The sequence below is a fragment of the Cervus elaphus genome, chromosome 32, assembly GCF_910594005.1.
Source record: "Cervus elaphus chromosome 32, mCerEla1.1, whole genome shotgun sequence".
Taxonomy (NCBI): domain Eukaryota; kingdom Metazoa; phylum Chordata; class Mammalia; order Artiodactyla; family Cervidae; genus Cervus; species Cervus elaphus.
The window spans coordinates 49398920-49415503 of NC_057846.1; the positions used below are offsets into that span (position 1 = coordinate 49398920).

The following is a 16584-nucleotide window of genomic DNA, read 5'->3' on the forward strand; positions in this document are numbered from 1 at the left end:
TAGTTCATCTTTGCTTTCTGCCATAAGGATGGTGTCATCTGTGTATCTGAGGTCACTGATATTTCTCCTGGCAATCTTGATTCCAGCTTGTGCTTCCTCCAGCCCAGTGTTTCTCATCATGCACTCTGCATATAAGTTAAACAAGCAGGGTGACAATATACAGCCTTGACGTACTCTTTTCTCAATTTGGAACCAGTCTGTTGTTCCATGTCCAGTTCTAACTGTTGCTTCTTGAACTGCATACAGATTTCTCAGGAGGCAGGTCAGGTGGTCTGCTATTCCCATCTCTTTCAGAATTTTCAATAGTCTGTTGTGATCCACAAAGTCAAAGGCTTTGGCATAGTCAATAAAGCAGAAATAGATGTTTTTCTGGAACTCTCTTGCTTTTTCAATAATACAACGGATGTTGGCAATTTGATCTCTGGTTCCTCTGCCTTTTCTAAATCCAGCTTGAACATCTGGAAGTTCATGGTTCATGTACTGTTGAAGCCAGGCTTGGAAAATTTTGAGCATCACTTTGCTAGCATGTGAGATGAGTCTAATTGTGAGGTAGTTTGAACATTCTTTGGCATTGCCTTTAGGACTGGAATGAAAACTGATCTTTTCCAGTCCTGAGGCCACTGCTCAGTCTTCCAAATTTGCTGGCATATTGAGTGCAGCACTTTCACAGCATCATCTTTTAAGATTTGAAATAGCTAACTGGAATTTCATCACCTCCACTAGCTTTGTTCATAGTGATGCTTCCTAAGGCCCACTTGACTTAGCATTCCAGGATATCTGGCTCTAGGTGAGTGATCACACCATCGTGGTTATCTGGGTCCTGAAGATCTTTTTTGTATAGTTCTTCTGTGTATTCTTGCCACCTCTTCTTAATACCTTCTGCTTCTGTTAGGTCCATACCACTTCTGTCCTTTATTGAGCCCATATTTGCATGAAATGTTCCCTTGGTGTCTCTCCTTTTCTTGAAAGAGATCTGTAGTCTTTCCCATTCTACTGTTTTCCTCTATTTCTTTGCACTGATCACTGAGAGATCCTAACACTGGACCTATAGGAAATCTAATCCTAACACCCCGTCTGGTCTGGCACTAAACAGGTAAACTTATACAGAGTTTATTGGCCTTTTATTACAGATAAAGCACAGATAACAAGTTGTAGTTGCACACTACAAAATGGAAATACTACTAACCATGAAGATGTAAAATCAAGTGTAGCTAATAGAAACCAACTAAAAGTGGATGGTGGGGGGCGGGTGTGAGTAGATGAAAGGAAGAACAAAGGTATTAATACCCTCATTTTACAAAGGAACCAACGAGTATTGCTGAAACGTGAAGCAACGAGCAACAGTGGCTTAAATATACTACTTCATTTAGAAAGACAACCAATACTCTTTTTAATTATTTGTTTTAATTGGAGGCTAGTTATTTTCCAATATTGTAGTGGTTTTCGCCATACATTGACGTGAATCAGCCATAGGTGTACATGTGTCCCCCATCCTGAACCCCCCTCCCACCTCCCTCCCCATCCCATCCCTCCAGTACTTTTTAAAAAATATGAATATCATTAACTGGGAGGTGGGAAAAGAAAACAGGTGAACAAGCTGGTGAACATCCTCAAAATTCACAGCAAGAAGACAAAAGGTATTATTTAACAATTCAACAAGTAGGTATAAGTCTATTACTTAAGGTCAAGGCAGAGTCAGTTAGCAGGAACTGCCACAGGGAAAGTATCTCAACAGAAAACTGCTACTTTGTAATTAAAATGTCTCTGTGCTGTTTAATTTGCTAGCAGGAACATGAAAAACTTTTATAAACATTTCTTTATTTAAGCATAGTTGATTTACAATATTGTGCTAGTTTCAAGTATACAGAAAAGTGATTCAGATATATGTATCTGAATATGTGTGTGTATATTTGTGTGTGTATACATACACATACTCTTGTTTTTAAACTCAGAAAACCAAAAGAACAGGGATTCAAAACAGTATGCTCACAGTGTCAAAGAAAACAATTTTACTGTAAAAGAACTTCCTAGGGATTTTCAAATAATTCATCTTGCTTTATGCTTATACTGTCCCTTTTGTTTAAAAAATTGATGTCATAATTTTGTCACAGAATTCTGTAATGGAACTTGAAACCCCTCCAGATGTCTATCATTCTAAATCTAATTATTCAATACAAAAAGCAATTTACTGATAAACTTGACAATTTGGAGCAGTGAGTCAGTGCATTACAATATATTTTGAGCCACTGCTACCAAAGAATGGCTGTATTTCTCTTGACAGAAAAGATTATACTAAGAATTGCTATTTAAACGGTTGCAAGATGTCCTGCTGTTTTCAATGACAGCAATTCAATTCTATCTCAAAAGTTGTGATCATGGTATGTATTAAGTTTCTCAGTCTTGACATGTGGGGTAATAAGGAAGGCAGCTATTTCAGGCACTGTCCCTCAGGGTGAGGAAAAATGAAAAAGTATCAGTAATTCACACTTACAATGCACCTTTTACATGATGATCTTAGGCTATTAAAAGTGAATTAAATAAATCTCACAGAATTCTTTAAGTACTACCATTTTATCAGTTCCCATTTAGGAAACTCAGGCTAGTAACTGCATGCTGTTAAGGTGAAAAGACAAGCAATTATCTTGCTAAGTCAAACAAACAAAACAACCTCTCCTCTCTCTTTTTTTTTTTTTTTTTTTTTTTTTTCTCTCCTCTCTCTTATGAGAACTTTTAAGACAAAATTATTTCTTTAGAAACAAATCCACTAGACAACTGTCTATATCTCCAATTTCTGTCCAGCAGTGCCACTTCCTTGGTTGTCATGATACATAAGTCAGCAACTGCACATGGTTACTGAAACAAGTCAGAAGCAAAATGCAGACTAAATATCAGTTTGTACGACTTCATCTGAAACCTTAAATGTTCCAGGAACGGTAGGAGTTTACATGTGACTGTCATCTGCTAAAAAGAAAGAGGAGTGGGGGGCGGGGAAGGGAAGATAATTATGACTCATTCAGACTGAACTGAAGACCACAGCGACAAAACTGAACCAAAGTGGAGAAGACATGAAGCACTCGTTTTAATACTAACATACTGGATTAATGGTTCAGAAAAATGAAGCAGTATATATACCGATGTGTTTCAAACACACACACATATTCAAGCTTAAAGAAAATTCAGTAACTCACTCAGGGCCAAGTAGAACATGAATATATGGACTTGGGGATTCACAAAGGTATTTTCTTAACAGTTATTTAAAAAAAAAACTTCATCCACTTAGATGACTTTCTATATTCCCCTATGGTCTGCATTCCTCAAAACCTTCCAAAATGAACTCATTCTCAAAAGAAAACATCATGCAACTAGTTACTAAAATTTCTTAAATCTCAAAGTAATCTCTGAATTAACTTAGAAAACACAGGGCCACTGCAAGTAATAAATCCAGAGTTTAATTCTGAGTGGTGCTGCATACTGTGCACCTATGACTCCAAACAACTGCTCGATTTTTAAGACAACCTAAATTAATGATTCTGCACATCAACTGTAAACTGCATCCTGATTTCAGGAACATTAAAAACTTAAATGAACATTCAGAATCAATAAAATACAATAATTACAAAAGATCATCTATAAAGAGTACTTCATTCTCATGTGGAAAAGAAACAGATTAGCCCATATAACAAAATATCACAGTCAAATATACTGAAATCAACCTCCCAACCTAACAACAATTTAGAGTCTAAAACCAAATATCATTTCTAGGACAGTATTATATTGTATCCAATAAAATCACATCAAATTATGAAGAGAACAGACCATGCTAAAAGCATTCCGATTTTTTAAGAAATAATTTCATGCCAAAGAAGAGCAAAAATGCATCAAGAAGTAACTGTAATCTCCCTCTTAACTCTGAAACAGACAAAAATTAATTTATACCATTGTTTAAATAGAATTCCAATTTAATATTTTCTGTATCCAATATTACTTTGCTATAACACCTGAAAACTGAGATTTTTTTTGCAAGAAAACACATTTCTACACCTAATGATTAATTCTACAATTACAGCATATTTTATGCAACTGAACACCTATGTGGCAAAGTACTTTTCTTGAGTTACTATAAAATGTATATATAATTACAGCATCTGAGCTTTACTATTTTAACAAAAAGCACTAAGTCCTCATAGCATTAACACAAACTTCATTTTTCTAAAATTTATCACATGGACTTAGTAAAATACTATTGTAGGCTTTAACCGGCACAAAGTCTAAGAACGACAGCATCAGTGTATGAAACCTTTCTTTGTGCCAAATAACAGCTTGATCACTTTCCATCCTCACGCTGGCCCTGCGAAGACAGGACTATTTCTGTCTCCATTTCACAGATGAGAAAGGTGAGGCTTGGAAATGTTAAACTATGTTTCTAATATCACAGAGCAACTAAATGCCAGGACCTAGCATTAGGTCTAACCCGGATTCTGTCTCTCGAGTGCAAGCTCTGCACTGCTGATTAACTCTCCCACAAAATGACACTATTTGGAAAAGATGTCTCATCTGCATAAAAATCAATTATCAATAATAATAAATGAGAATTTTATTGTGAAACTACCTCCACCTTTGATCTTCTGAACATATCAGTACTAGGATTCTAATCTCTGTGGAAGATCCAAGCCTCACAACAAACTCTAGGTTCTAAGGCAATCAGTAAATAAATACGACCCTACTATGCAAGGCACATGGTGAATTAAAACTATGTTTTGAGTCCCTATCATCAAGATTCCCAATGTTTTTCCTCAGTTGTTAGAGCTCAGGCAGAGGGACTTCCCTGGCGGCCCGGTGGCTAAGACTCCACACTCCCAACAGGGAGCCTGGGTTCCACCCCTGGTCAGGGAACCAGACCCACCTGCTGTAACTAGAGATCCCGAATGCACAACTCAGGCCTGGTGCAGCCAAAACAGACACCTACTTAAAAAAAGAAAGGAACCTAAAGCAGAGATGGGGGACAAAATCAACTTCCACTATCAACTAGACTGGGGAGAAGGAAAGGAACAGAGTTCAGCTTTTTAGTATTGGGTTTTTGTTTTTTTACCTGAAAATTTGCCGTGAAGCAGCATTTTATATTCAAAAAAATAGTAAATGCCTAAACCCCCTCAGATACTCAACCATAAGCCACCCAGAAACTGTGTAGAGGAAAGTCATCAGTCACAGTCTGAAAATCACAGATTCACAAGAATAAATTTGCCAACGGAGTGACTTTTTTTCAGCCAGGAAGCAACTGAAAAGGCATTTCTTACTTTCACCAATGCCATACTACTAATTCCTATCATGTGCCCATCAGACTCTGTCCTGGATTCTTCACACACTCAGAAATAAGCTTTATCCCCAATTTAAAGAGCGGGAAAAAGGAAAACTAGGTTTGAATACGTAATCTCAACTTTGTACACACTGTGGGAAAACGAAGTAAAGAATGACCGTTACCGAACAAGCCTCATCCAATCCCAGCTTTCACACAGGCCCCAGTTTCCACTCCCCCGGCAGACTGCGGGCCTTGCTCCGACGCCGGCACGATGCCCGGCCGCGCTCCACGGGGCGCCCGCCGGTGGGGAGCACTCCCAGAGGGCCGTCCTCCCCGCCCCCCGCAGCACCCTCACTCTCAGGGGCTGTGTGCGCCTAGTCGCTCAGCCGTGTCCCACTCTTGGCGACCCCACGGGCTCCTCTGTCCATGGGATTCTGCAGGCAAGAACACTGGAGTGGGCTGCCTCACCCTCCTCCAGGGGATCTCCCCGACCCGGGTCCGCGCGTTGCAGGCGGATTCTTTCCTGTCTGAGCCACAGGGACGCCCTCCGTGAGGCGGGCCGCAGTCTGTACCTGAGGATCTCCTGCCCACGCACACCCACGCACCTCCCTTCCTTCCTCTAAACGTCCTGTTTCTCCATCCCCGCTCCGTTCCACCCTAGTCCACCGCATTCCCTGCAGCCGGTCGTTCTGCGCTGTGACCGGGCAGCAGGCCGGGCCCTGAGCCGAGGCCCCTGGAGCTGCGCTGTGCCCGCAGGAGCGCACGGGGCCCTCCCCGCCGTCCAGTACAGAGGTTAGAAGGCCTCAAGTCCCAGGCCGTCTCACTTTCTCACGGCTCCTTCAGCAGAGGGCGGGCATCTGCAACCCGCTTCCAGGACAGGGAAGCGGGCTACCCGAGGCCCTTAGAATGGACGGCGCACTCTAACAACTCTCCCCAGAAAGGCACGGCCTGCAGGGGGCCTGACAGAGGTCTTCCCAACCTGTGGACTGACTCGACCAGAGAGAAGCAAGCTCCTCCAGCCCACATGGGTACGACCTCTGGGATGGGTTCCCTCATCCACACCAACAGTAAAGGATGAAGCTGTCACTCAACGGTCAGTCCACAAGGCCCCACACTCTCAGACAGTACATCACAGGACCAGGAAAGACTCTACTAGATTCAATTCACCTTTAGATTATTTACCAAGAGATATTCTATAATGTAACAATATTAACGTGTATATTCCCTCTGCTGAGTCCAATGACATGCCAATCACCCTAAGCAACTGATGTGGCAGCAAAGAATCACTCAAAATATCCTGCTTCCAGATCTACCTATTTCTCTGGAGGAAAAGAAAATCTGTTATCAAGACTAAACCACTGCCTGATATAATGAAAACGACATGCATCTGTTCTTCAGTTCAGCTCAGTCGCTCAGTTGTGTCTGACTCTTTGTGACCCCATGGACTGCAGCACACCAGGCCTCCCTGTCCATCACCAACTCCCGGAGTTTGCTCAAACTCATGTCCATTGAGTCAGTGATGCCTTCCAACCATCTCATCCTCTGTCGTCCCCTTCTCCCACCTTCAATCTTTCCCAGCATCAGGGTCTTTTCCAATGAGTCAGTTCTTCCCATCAGGCGGCCAAGGTATTGGAGCTTCAGCATCAGTCTTTCCAATGAATACTCAGGACTGATTTACTTTAGGGTTGACTGGTTGGATCTCCTTGCAGTCCAAGGGACTCTCAAGAGTCTTCTCCAACACCACAGTTCAAAAGCATCAGTTCTTCAGTGCTCAGTCTTCTTTATGGTCCAACTCTCACATCCATACATGACCACTGGAAAACCATAGCTTTGACTCGGACCTTTGCTGGGAAAGTAATGTCTCTGCTTTTTAATATGCTATCTAGGTGGGTCATAGCTTTTCTTCCAAGGAGCAGGCGTCTTTTAATTTCAGGGCTGCAATCACCATCTTCAGTGATTTTGGAGCCCCCAAAATAAAGTCTGTCACTGTTTCCATTGTTTCCCCATCTGTTTGCCATGAAGTGATGGGACCTGAAGCCATGATCTTAGTTTTTTTAATGTTGAGTTTTAAGCCAACTTTTTTACTCTCCTCTTTCACCCTCATCAAGAGGCTCTTTAGTTATTCTTCGCTTTCTGCTGAAAGGGTGGTGTCATCTGCAGATGTGAGGTTATTGATATTTCTCCTGGCAATTTTGATTCCAGCTTGTGCTTCAACCAGCCCAGCATTTCTCATGATGTAGTCTGCATAAAAGTTAAATAAGCAGGGTGACAATATACAGCCTTGACGTACTCCTTTCCCTATTTGGAATCAGTTGTTGTTCCATGTGAATCCATCTGTTGTTCCATTTCCAGTTCTAACTGTTGCTTCTTAACCTGCATACAGATTTCTCAGGAAGCAGGTAAGGAGGTCTGTATTCCCATCTGTTTAAGAACTTTCCACAGTTTGTTGTGATCTACAGTCAAAGGCTTTAGCATAATCAATGAAGCAGAAGTAGGTGTTTTTCTGGAATTCTCTTGCTTTTTCTATAATCCAACAGATGTTGGCAATTTGATCTCTGGTTCCTCTGCCTTTTCTAAATCCAGCTTGAGCATCTAGAAGTTCAGGGTTCACGTATTGTTGAAGCCTGGCTTGGAGAATTTTGAGCATTACTTTGCTAGAATGTGAGATGAGTGCTATTGTGCAGCAGTTTGAGCATGCCTTGGCATTGTCTTTCTTTGGGGTTGGAATGAAAACTGATCTTTTCCAGTCCTGTGGCCACTGCTGAGGTTTCCAAATTTGCTGGCATATTGAGTGTAGCACTTTAACAGCATCACCTTTTAGGATTTGAAATAGCTCAGCTGGAATTTCATCACTTCCACTAGCTTTGTCATAGTAATGCTTCCTAAGGCCCACTTGACTTTCGACTCCAGGATGTCTGGCTCTAGGTGAGTGATCACACCATCGTGGTTATCTGGGTCCTGAAGATCTTTTTCGTATAGCTCTTCTGTGTATTCTTGCTACCTCTTCTTAATATCTTCTGCTTCTGTTAGGTCTGTACTGTTTCTGTCCTTTGTTGTGCCCATCTTTGCATGAGATGTTCCCTTATTATCTTGAAGAGATACCAATTTTCTTGAAGAGATCTCTAGTCTTTCCCATTCTATTGTTATTAACTCCCACATTTCTCACTTTACTAACAGTGAGTGTAAATAATCATCCAGTAACTATTTCAATAGACTCCCACTTTTATTCTCTGCTGCTCAATAAAATAAAATAGTAATGGTCAAGGAACCATAAAACAAATTATCACACTTTTACATGCACTTTCCTATTCATAGTCACCTAACAATACATATACACACACTATGGATACATAGTTTATAATTTTGCCATGCTGTTTAACTGACTTTAAATACCAAAAAGTTCATATTGCATACAACTAAGATCATGAAAAAGAAATAACCTTGAAGAAGAAAAAGTCCATGAACTTCATGGTCCATATCCCAGAAAAATGATTAAATGCAAGAGAAAGTCAGACTTAAGGTGATAAATCGATACTAAAAGCAAAGAAGTTCCCGTAACTGAGGTACCTTTTAGCACTAGTAGACAGTTTAGCAGCTGTTTTGCTGGATATCTTCCCCTCCTTCTTCTTGGGCTGAACCTGCTCTCTCTCTGGTTCCCGCTGGACACTCTCACGCTGGTCTCCATCGGAGCTTCCTCCACTAGTGCCCGGACTGTCGTCAACTCTTTGTGCCTCAGTGGACATTTTAGATCCTGGATTAAAGAGTCAAAAAAATCATTTATTCAGTTGGGGAAGGACTGCAGAAAGGTCGCTCGAGAACAGAGAGAAAGTGAATCTTAACAGGAACCAAAGAAAACTCACTATAGAATGAATGACTTGCTCACTTTACCTAACAGCTTTGGGAGTTGCCAAAACTTTTCCTTCATCCATTCAAAATGTATTGAGAAAAGAAATGAAAACAAATATATATACACAATATGTTCACAGCAACACTATTCACAGAACCAAAAAGAGGAAACAACTCAAATACCCACCAGCTGACAACGAACAGATAAACCAAATGTGGGATATCCAAGCAATGGAATGCCATCCAGCCACATAAAGGAACGGAGTACAGTATGTGCAAGCTACACCGTGGATGAACTTTGAAAACACGATGTTCAGTGAAAGACACCAGGCACAAAGGGCCGCGAATGGCACGAACCATCCAGAATCGGCGAGTGCACAGAGACAGAAAAGTCAGTGAGTGATTGCCAGGGGCTGGGAGTGAGGGAAGAATGGGAACGGTACAAAGCTAAGAAGTGCAAAGTTTCCTTGTGGGGTGATAAAAATGTTCTTAAATTAGATAATGGTGATATACAGCTCTAAATATTCTAAAAACCACTGAGCTATACATTTTAAAAGAGTGAATTTTGCAATACATGAATTACGTGTCAATAAAGCGTCATCAAAAAAGAAAAAAAACTGCACTACCCACCAGGCACTGTGCCGGGCTCTTGAGTCCTAGGATAAGCAAGCTGATTCAGTGGGTAAGACTACTTGCTAGGGGCTGTAACAGAGGTCAGTAAAAATGGCCAAAGAACAGAGGGATGGAGCAAACACTGGCACCAATACCACATGAATACATCCTCCGGCTGGGCTACAATTAAAATCCTCTAAGTCAGTCAACTGTTTTAAGTAACCTTTGTGATAACAGAAGAACACAGAGGCCTCCGTGATTCTAAATAGAAGCTGAACCGCAGGACGGTGCCAGCCCTGATCCAACAATTTACCAAGCAACCAGGTTCCACAGGAGATGAAGGCTGTATGGAGACATTAGGGGCCTGTCTTTCCCCCCACGGTCTGGATGAAACATACCTCGAGGCTTTCAAAGTCCCTTTGCTCCACAAGCAACTCTGATTACCAACTCAACCTTCTCAATATCTTGGTACATGGGTAAGCTGTTACAATCTAGATAATGCACAAAAAAATTCCAGTTCTCTCTTGCTAACAATCATTCTATCATAATCGATTTCTGAGTCTGATTACCATGAGTACATCCCCTGTGACCCAACTAGCTTAGAGTTTACTGACAAATCCAAAACCGAACTCACAAAAACCATGCCCACACTCTCACCATGTTACTGCCACCTCATAACTATCGGAGCTGGTACACCTACCTTCTGGGGCGCCTCTCTTCAAAACACAGAACTACCTTTAAGGAGTGACATCAACACCACAAAGTACCCCTTTAAGAACCACAAATAAATGGGAACAAATTCCTTTTGAAAAAGATACTATGTAACTCTTACTCAAATTAAGACTTAAAACTGTATTTGATAGATCAAAAATAAGACTTAATATGTAAGAGAAAGATACCTCAAATAAAGCACTGTTTGATTCCTACAACTGGTCCAAATGTAGAGCTAGCTGACAATAATTAAAATTCTTCCTCACTGAAGATTTAACTTATAGCTCGCTCTATTTCACTTGTAGCTTGCTCTAAATCAAAGTGATTTCATAAGACAGAACTTGAAGTGGTTGAAATGAGAAAGGTTAAGACAAACCCGAAGGAGAATTGAGGACGCGGGAAGCAGAGCGGGTGAGGAGCCAGCAGAAATCCTGAGTGCCTTCACTAAGGCATCACCAGACACAGCCCCATCACCCTCAGCAGCTCCCTTCCTCCACGCCAAAGAAAAAGAGGTCTGCCCAGGCAGCTCTGAAGCGGGGAACCCGATGGCTTTCCGCCTGTAAATGAGCACAACAGTCTCCTCAGCTGGAGCATCTTCTAGGAGCACTCGAGTCACTTAACAGAATCCTGAGATTTTATATCAGTATGTTCCACATCCAGCTCGAACAGTCCTAACATATTTCTTGCTTTTTTTTTTTTAAATTTTTATTTCACATAAAATTCTCATCCTTGGATTTAATGCTGAATTGTTTTTTCAGCTTCTTTCAGTTAAAAAAAAAAAATATATATATATATATATATATATATATATATGAGTTTAAACCCTTGTACGTATGTACATAAGAGCCTGTGAGAACAGCTGTGCATGGGAGTAAGGAAGAGAGTAATTCTTAGGGAAAGGCCCTCACATGCAGCAAAACGCTGCTGGCAATATTTTGAGATATGTGAAACGAGTCAGAAATCCTTTTATATGTCTTAAACTGGAAGCAATCCATTAGTTGACAAATACATGAAAACCTAAATGGAATAAAATTCTTTTTTACTGAAGCTCCGGCTTTAGTTTGATAAACTATGCCTAGAATTTCCAGTTGCATATTACATTAGTTATAAAGCTACATATTCATCTTAATATTCTTATTTATGTGTAATTACATAATATCTAATAATGCCATGAGCATATATAATTACTTAAAAGACTACTCAATGATATAATCTAAGCCATAGTCTGAAATCCAAATTTCATAAACTGCCCCACAGTATCAGAAGACTAAAATTAGTCTCACTAGGGAACTATTAAAATACCCAAATAGATGTATAATTTCTACAGTTTTACAGTTAGGAAAAAAGATTTCCACTTTTGACCTAAGCAGCCTTATTTCATCCAAATCAACCTATGGATGATAAATTCACCTAAGGCCACAAATAACCACTATAAAAGAAGCTTTCAGAAACAAAGTTTTCATATCCTGTTCAAATACTAAGAGTAAGGGGAAGTTCTGTGGGTTTTATTAATAGTTTTTGAGTGTCTAATTACAGAAACAGTGTGGGGAAAAATTACTGCACTACTTAGGTGGCAACTAATTTTTATGAAGAAAAAATAGTCTATACACATTTTAATTAGCTGCAAGACTGGTGTTCTGTCTCTCTTAAAGTACAAATGAGTAAAAAAAAAACTTTCTGGGCTTCCCTGGTGACTCAATAGTAAAGAATCCGCCTGCCCATGCAGGGTTCAATCCCTGGTCTAGAAGATCCCACATACCGCAGAGCAACTAGGCCGGTGCAGGCCATCTCCCGAAGCCTGCGCGCCCTAGAGCCGGGGCACCTCCGCCACCGATGAAAAGACCAGCACAGAGCAGCCCGGGCTCGAGGCAACGAGGGAGAAGTCCCTGCAGAAACCAAGACTCAGGACAGCCAAAAATAAACCACTTTTTTTTTAATTTCCTGAATTAAAACTCTCTCAATGTTATCTTCAAGGGACTCCTGCGTCCCCAGCACAGAGGGTATAGGTTCAATCCCTGGTTAGAGAACTAAGATCCCACAAGCGGCAGGGCAGAGACAAAAGAGAAATACAGGAAGTGAATGTTATCTTCTAAATCAGCGCTTACTTTTAAGATGAATTCTTAAATAGCTAATTGGATCCAATTATCTAATCTAGAGTGAAGATAAACTGGAACCCCAGGGTTATAAACACAGAGCTACTCTTCCATGATAGTTTCAAAGATATTAAGATTTTTACTTTGCACTCAAATACTCAGTTTCTAAACATAAAATAGTAAAATCGAACTTTCCTCAAAGAAGTGTTAGATTAAAAGTCTGAATACTGTTCTTTCTTCAACTCAAAAATTATCTAAAAGGGTATTAGCTATGTATTCTATATGGTAAATTACAGTCCTGGAAATTAGCAACATATGAAAATAAACTCACATGTTCCATAGAAATGAGATGATTTGGTGATAAATATTATTGATAACATAGAAACAACTATAGTCACTCCGTGAATCCGGATTACCGTCCAGATAAGACGGTATAAAACTGTATAAAACTCACAGTATAAGACTGCAGAAGCAAGTGTTCCTTTGAGCTTTCACAACAGGAAAACGCTTAATTCGGTCCTGTTTCTTGCCACTTGCCTTCCCAGTTGGGTTTCTAAACTTTTCTAAAATGTAAAATTAAGTTATTTATATTACCTTTAACTCACCTGCAAGGATATTTATGCAGGAAATAATAGTGGAACACCCAAGATTTGAGGAAAAGGTGCTATGGTGTGGCGGTGAGCACCTTTCTATAATGGGGTATGACATTATATGCAAACCCTCCATCACTGGCATCAGCCCACAGACAAAACTCTCCAGAGCCAAGGGGCATCCAAACTGAGTCAACACAAATTTTTAGATTCCCAAGGTCCAGAACGAATTCTCACCTATTCAGAAGCATACTTTTTTAAGAATCGGAGATTTAAAAGAAAAAACCAAAACAACCACCAAGAAGAATTTAAAATCTTTCTGAAGGGCGAGATGGCAAGATACTCTTAAGGTAAACCCTACCATTTCCTTCTGCACTTTTAAATAAAAAAATATTTGCGTAGACGCTCAAGAATACACAATGCAAAACGGTGAATCTGGGCAACATGCAAATGGGTCTAACAGCCACCGAGCCAGGACGGGGTCCTTGCAAAGCGGCCTTAATTTCCTTAAGAGAAGATGGATTGGACATTTCTGGTCGGTCGTGGGGGGGGGGGGGGGGGGGGGCGAAGCCACAAGAAGCTCCGCTTTATCTTCATTAGAAATAGTAAAGGGCAAGAGGCTGAAAACCCAGAGAGCGAGGAGATAGGGCGGGGGGAGACGGAAGGGGGTCGCTGGGGGTGGAACCCGGCTTCGAACCGAGCCAGCGGGGCTGCGGAGGACCGAGACCAGGAAAACGGGCTCGGACCGCGGACTGCGGGCTTCACAAAGCGGGGACAACACACGGCCCGCCGCAGGGCGGACGCCGCACGGCCCCCGGCCCCAGGTGGAGGAGGGACCCGCAGGGACCCCGCGGGCGGCGATGATGGGGGGCAGATCCGCAGGGACCCCGCGTGCGGCCGGGCCGGCACTTCCCCGTGACACTCGTCCTGCACTTTCCCGGAGACTTGGTTCCGGGAGCGCTGGACAGGGAAGGGGCGGCGGGCGGCGAAAGACTGGGACGCGAGGTCCGAAGGGGGAGGGGGCGCCGGGGGGAGGGGAGGGAGGGGGAGGGGCGCGGGGCTTCGGGCACCTGAGCGAGGCCGTCCGCGCGGTCGCGGGATCGAGCCCCAGCCCGGGGACAGAACGCTGAGGGGACGCGGGGGCAGGGGCGCTGACGAGGCCCCAGGGGTCGGCGTCCCCGCGGGCCGTCCGGTCTCCGAACCTGCACCCCCGCCCCGCACAGCGGACCGCCCGGCCACGCCTGTGCCCGCCGGACTCACCCCCGGCGCCGCCGCCGCGCCCGGCCGTTCCAGCTCCGGCTGCCGAGCCTGCTGCCCGCGGCTGGCGCTGTCGCCGCCCCTGAGTCCTGGAAAGTGGAGCCCCCGCCTCCGTGAGCCGCCGCCGCCGCCGCCCGGCCGTCCGCGCGCGCGCCCGCGGGGGAGCGTGCCCGCGCGCGCGCCCGGGAGAGAGCGCGAGCCCCGCGCCGCCCCGCCCCCTCCCCGCGCCGCCCCGCCCCCGCCGCGCGCGCCCGCGGGGGAGCGTGTCTGCGCGCGCCCGGCAGAGACCGCGAGAGCGCGAGCCCCGCGCCGCCCCGCCCCCTCCCCGCCGCGCGCGCCCGCGGGGCGCCGAGGGAAAGTGAAGTAACAGCCGAGCCCCGCGAGCGGACGGCGGCGGGGGCGGGCGAGGGGCGCCCCCCGGGACGGAGCGCCGGGGCCCGCGAGACGCGGGAGGGAGGCTGCCGGGCCGGTCGGGAGGGCCGCGGGCACCTTGACGGGCGCGCGCGTTAAAGGGACGCGCTGCCGGGTGCGGCTCGCCCTGAGGCGAGGCAGGAGCGGCGCTTCACCGCCTGCCTCTGCCGCCCTGGCGACGCCCCGGCTCGGAGCTCTCTCCCGGCGGCTGCGGCGCGAACCCGGGGGCACTCACCCCGGACGCGCGATGCCCACGCGCGCCCGGGGGTGGAAAACTTCCCGCCGGCCGGCGAAGCGGCCCGGGCTGAGGCGGGCTCCTCGGCCGGCTCTGCGGCGCGGCGGGCCCTCCGCCCCTGGGGCCGGGGCTGGGGGGGTCCATGCGGGTGGGGGGCAGGCGGAAGCTTTGGGAACAGGAGCGGGGCTGTGGGTGACCCCACGACACGGGGTGTGTGTGTTTGTGTGTTACTCAGTCGTCTCCGACTCTGCGACCCCACAGACTGTAGCCCCCCAGGCCCCTCTGTCCGTGGGATTCTCCAGGCAACAATACTGGACTGCGTTGCCATTTCCTCCTCCAGGGGATCGTCCCCACCCGGGGATCGAACTCAGGCCCCCTGCACTGCAGGCAGATTCTTTACCATCTGAGCCACACGGAAGTCATTAGGTCCCCCGAGTAACCATTGAATGAAGTTGCTCAGTCGTGTCCGACTCTTTGCGACCCCATGGACTGTAGCCTACCAGGCTCCTTCGTCCATGGGATTTTCCAGGCAAGAGTACTGGAGTGGGCTGCCACTTCCTTCTCCAGGGGATCTTCCTGACCCAGGGGAATAACCATTAGAAAAGCACAAACCTCTGTCTGCTGTGCAAACTCTGCTTCCACACTATTCCCCCACCTCCACCTTCGCCGCAGGCCCTCTTCCCGGCTGACGGCTGTTGGCTGCCCCTAAACATCTCCTGAATAGAGACCCTGAAGCTGTCTGTGGACAGTGTCCTGCCCAGCAGACCTGAAGACAGCCCCGCGGGGTTACTCGAAGGACAGGAGAAAGTCGAGGTTCCCTGTACATAGGTCTGGAACGGAACACCCTTTTATCAAATGTCATCTTTAAGAACTGACAGGTACTTTGTAATATCCTGAAGATTGCTTCTAGTCTCCATGAATCACCACAGAGCAAAACGTGGGTGTGCTCTTGTATACCAACTCTATGTATCACTCAAGGACATCAACAAACCTGATTACCCTTAAACTCTAAAATGTATATTGGGGGATTAGAAATCACCATATCCTGGGCTTATCATCAATTATGCAGCCATCTATCTCTCACATGCTGCAGTATACTAATAGGAAAATAAAATGCATTGTATTTTTTAATATTTAGAATATGACCTAGATAAGGCATTTCATAGATGGTCTGAAATGCGGTACATAACTTATTTTACCTCATGAAATCCTTGGGTATTAATGTTCTCATTTTATTGACTGTGTTTCAGTATGTTTTGCAGTTGTCTAGTGAGGATACACGACAGAATCCCCACTTCCTAGGTCTCTGTTTTCTCCAAATAAGCTACTCTTTCCTATACTCGAAGGTGTATTTCCTGTTGGTTTCTGTTTGTTCACAATGAATATTTTGTAATAAAGTACTCTTCTATTACAGAAAGTTACTCAAGCCTTTTTCAGTCCTGGTCATTGGCAGCTGAGGGCCAGGCATGAAGCAGTGACAACCTCTAACTTGAAGCAAGGAAAAGGCTTCATTGCCTAAATGCTGAAACTGTA

General features: G+C 44.6%; 1 protein-coding gene across 1 annotated transcript in view; it reads right to left on the bottom strand.

Annotated features, from left to right (window-relative positions):
- Positions 1-14576, bottom strand: part of UBE2E2 (ubiquitin conjugating enzyme E2 E2) — a 354523-nt gene extending 339947 nt beyond the window's left edge. Inside the window, exons 1-2 of the mRNA XM_043893879.1 lie at positions 14409-14576; positions 8864-9047 (exon numbers count right to left, since the gene is read on the bottom strand). Coding sequence (XP_043749814.1) covers positions 8864-9039 — 176 coding nt within the window. The 5' untranslated portion in view covers positions 9040-9047; positions 14409-14576. The remainder of the gene's footprint in view (positions 1-8863; positions 9048-14408) is intronic.
- Between the last annotated feature and the right edge of the window lie 2008 nt (positions 14577-16584).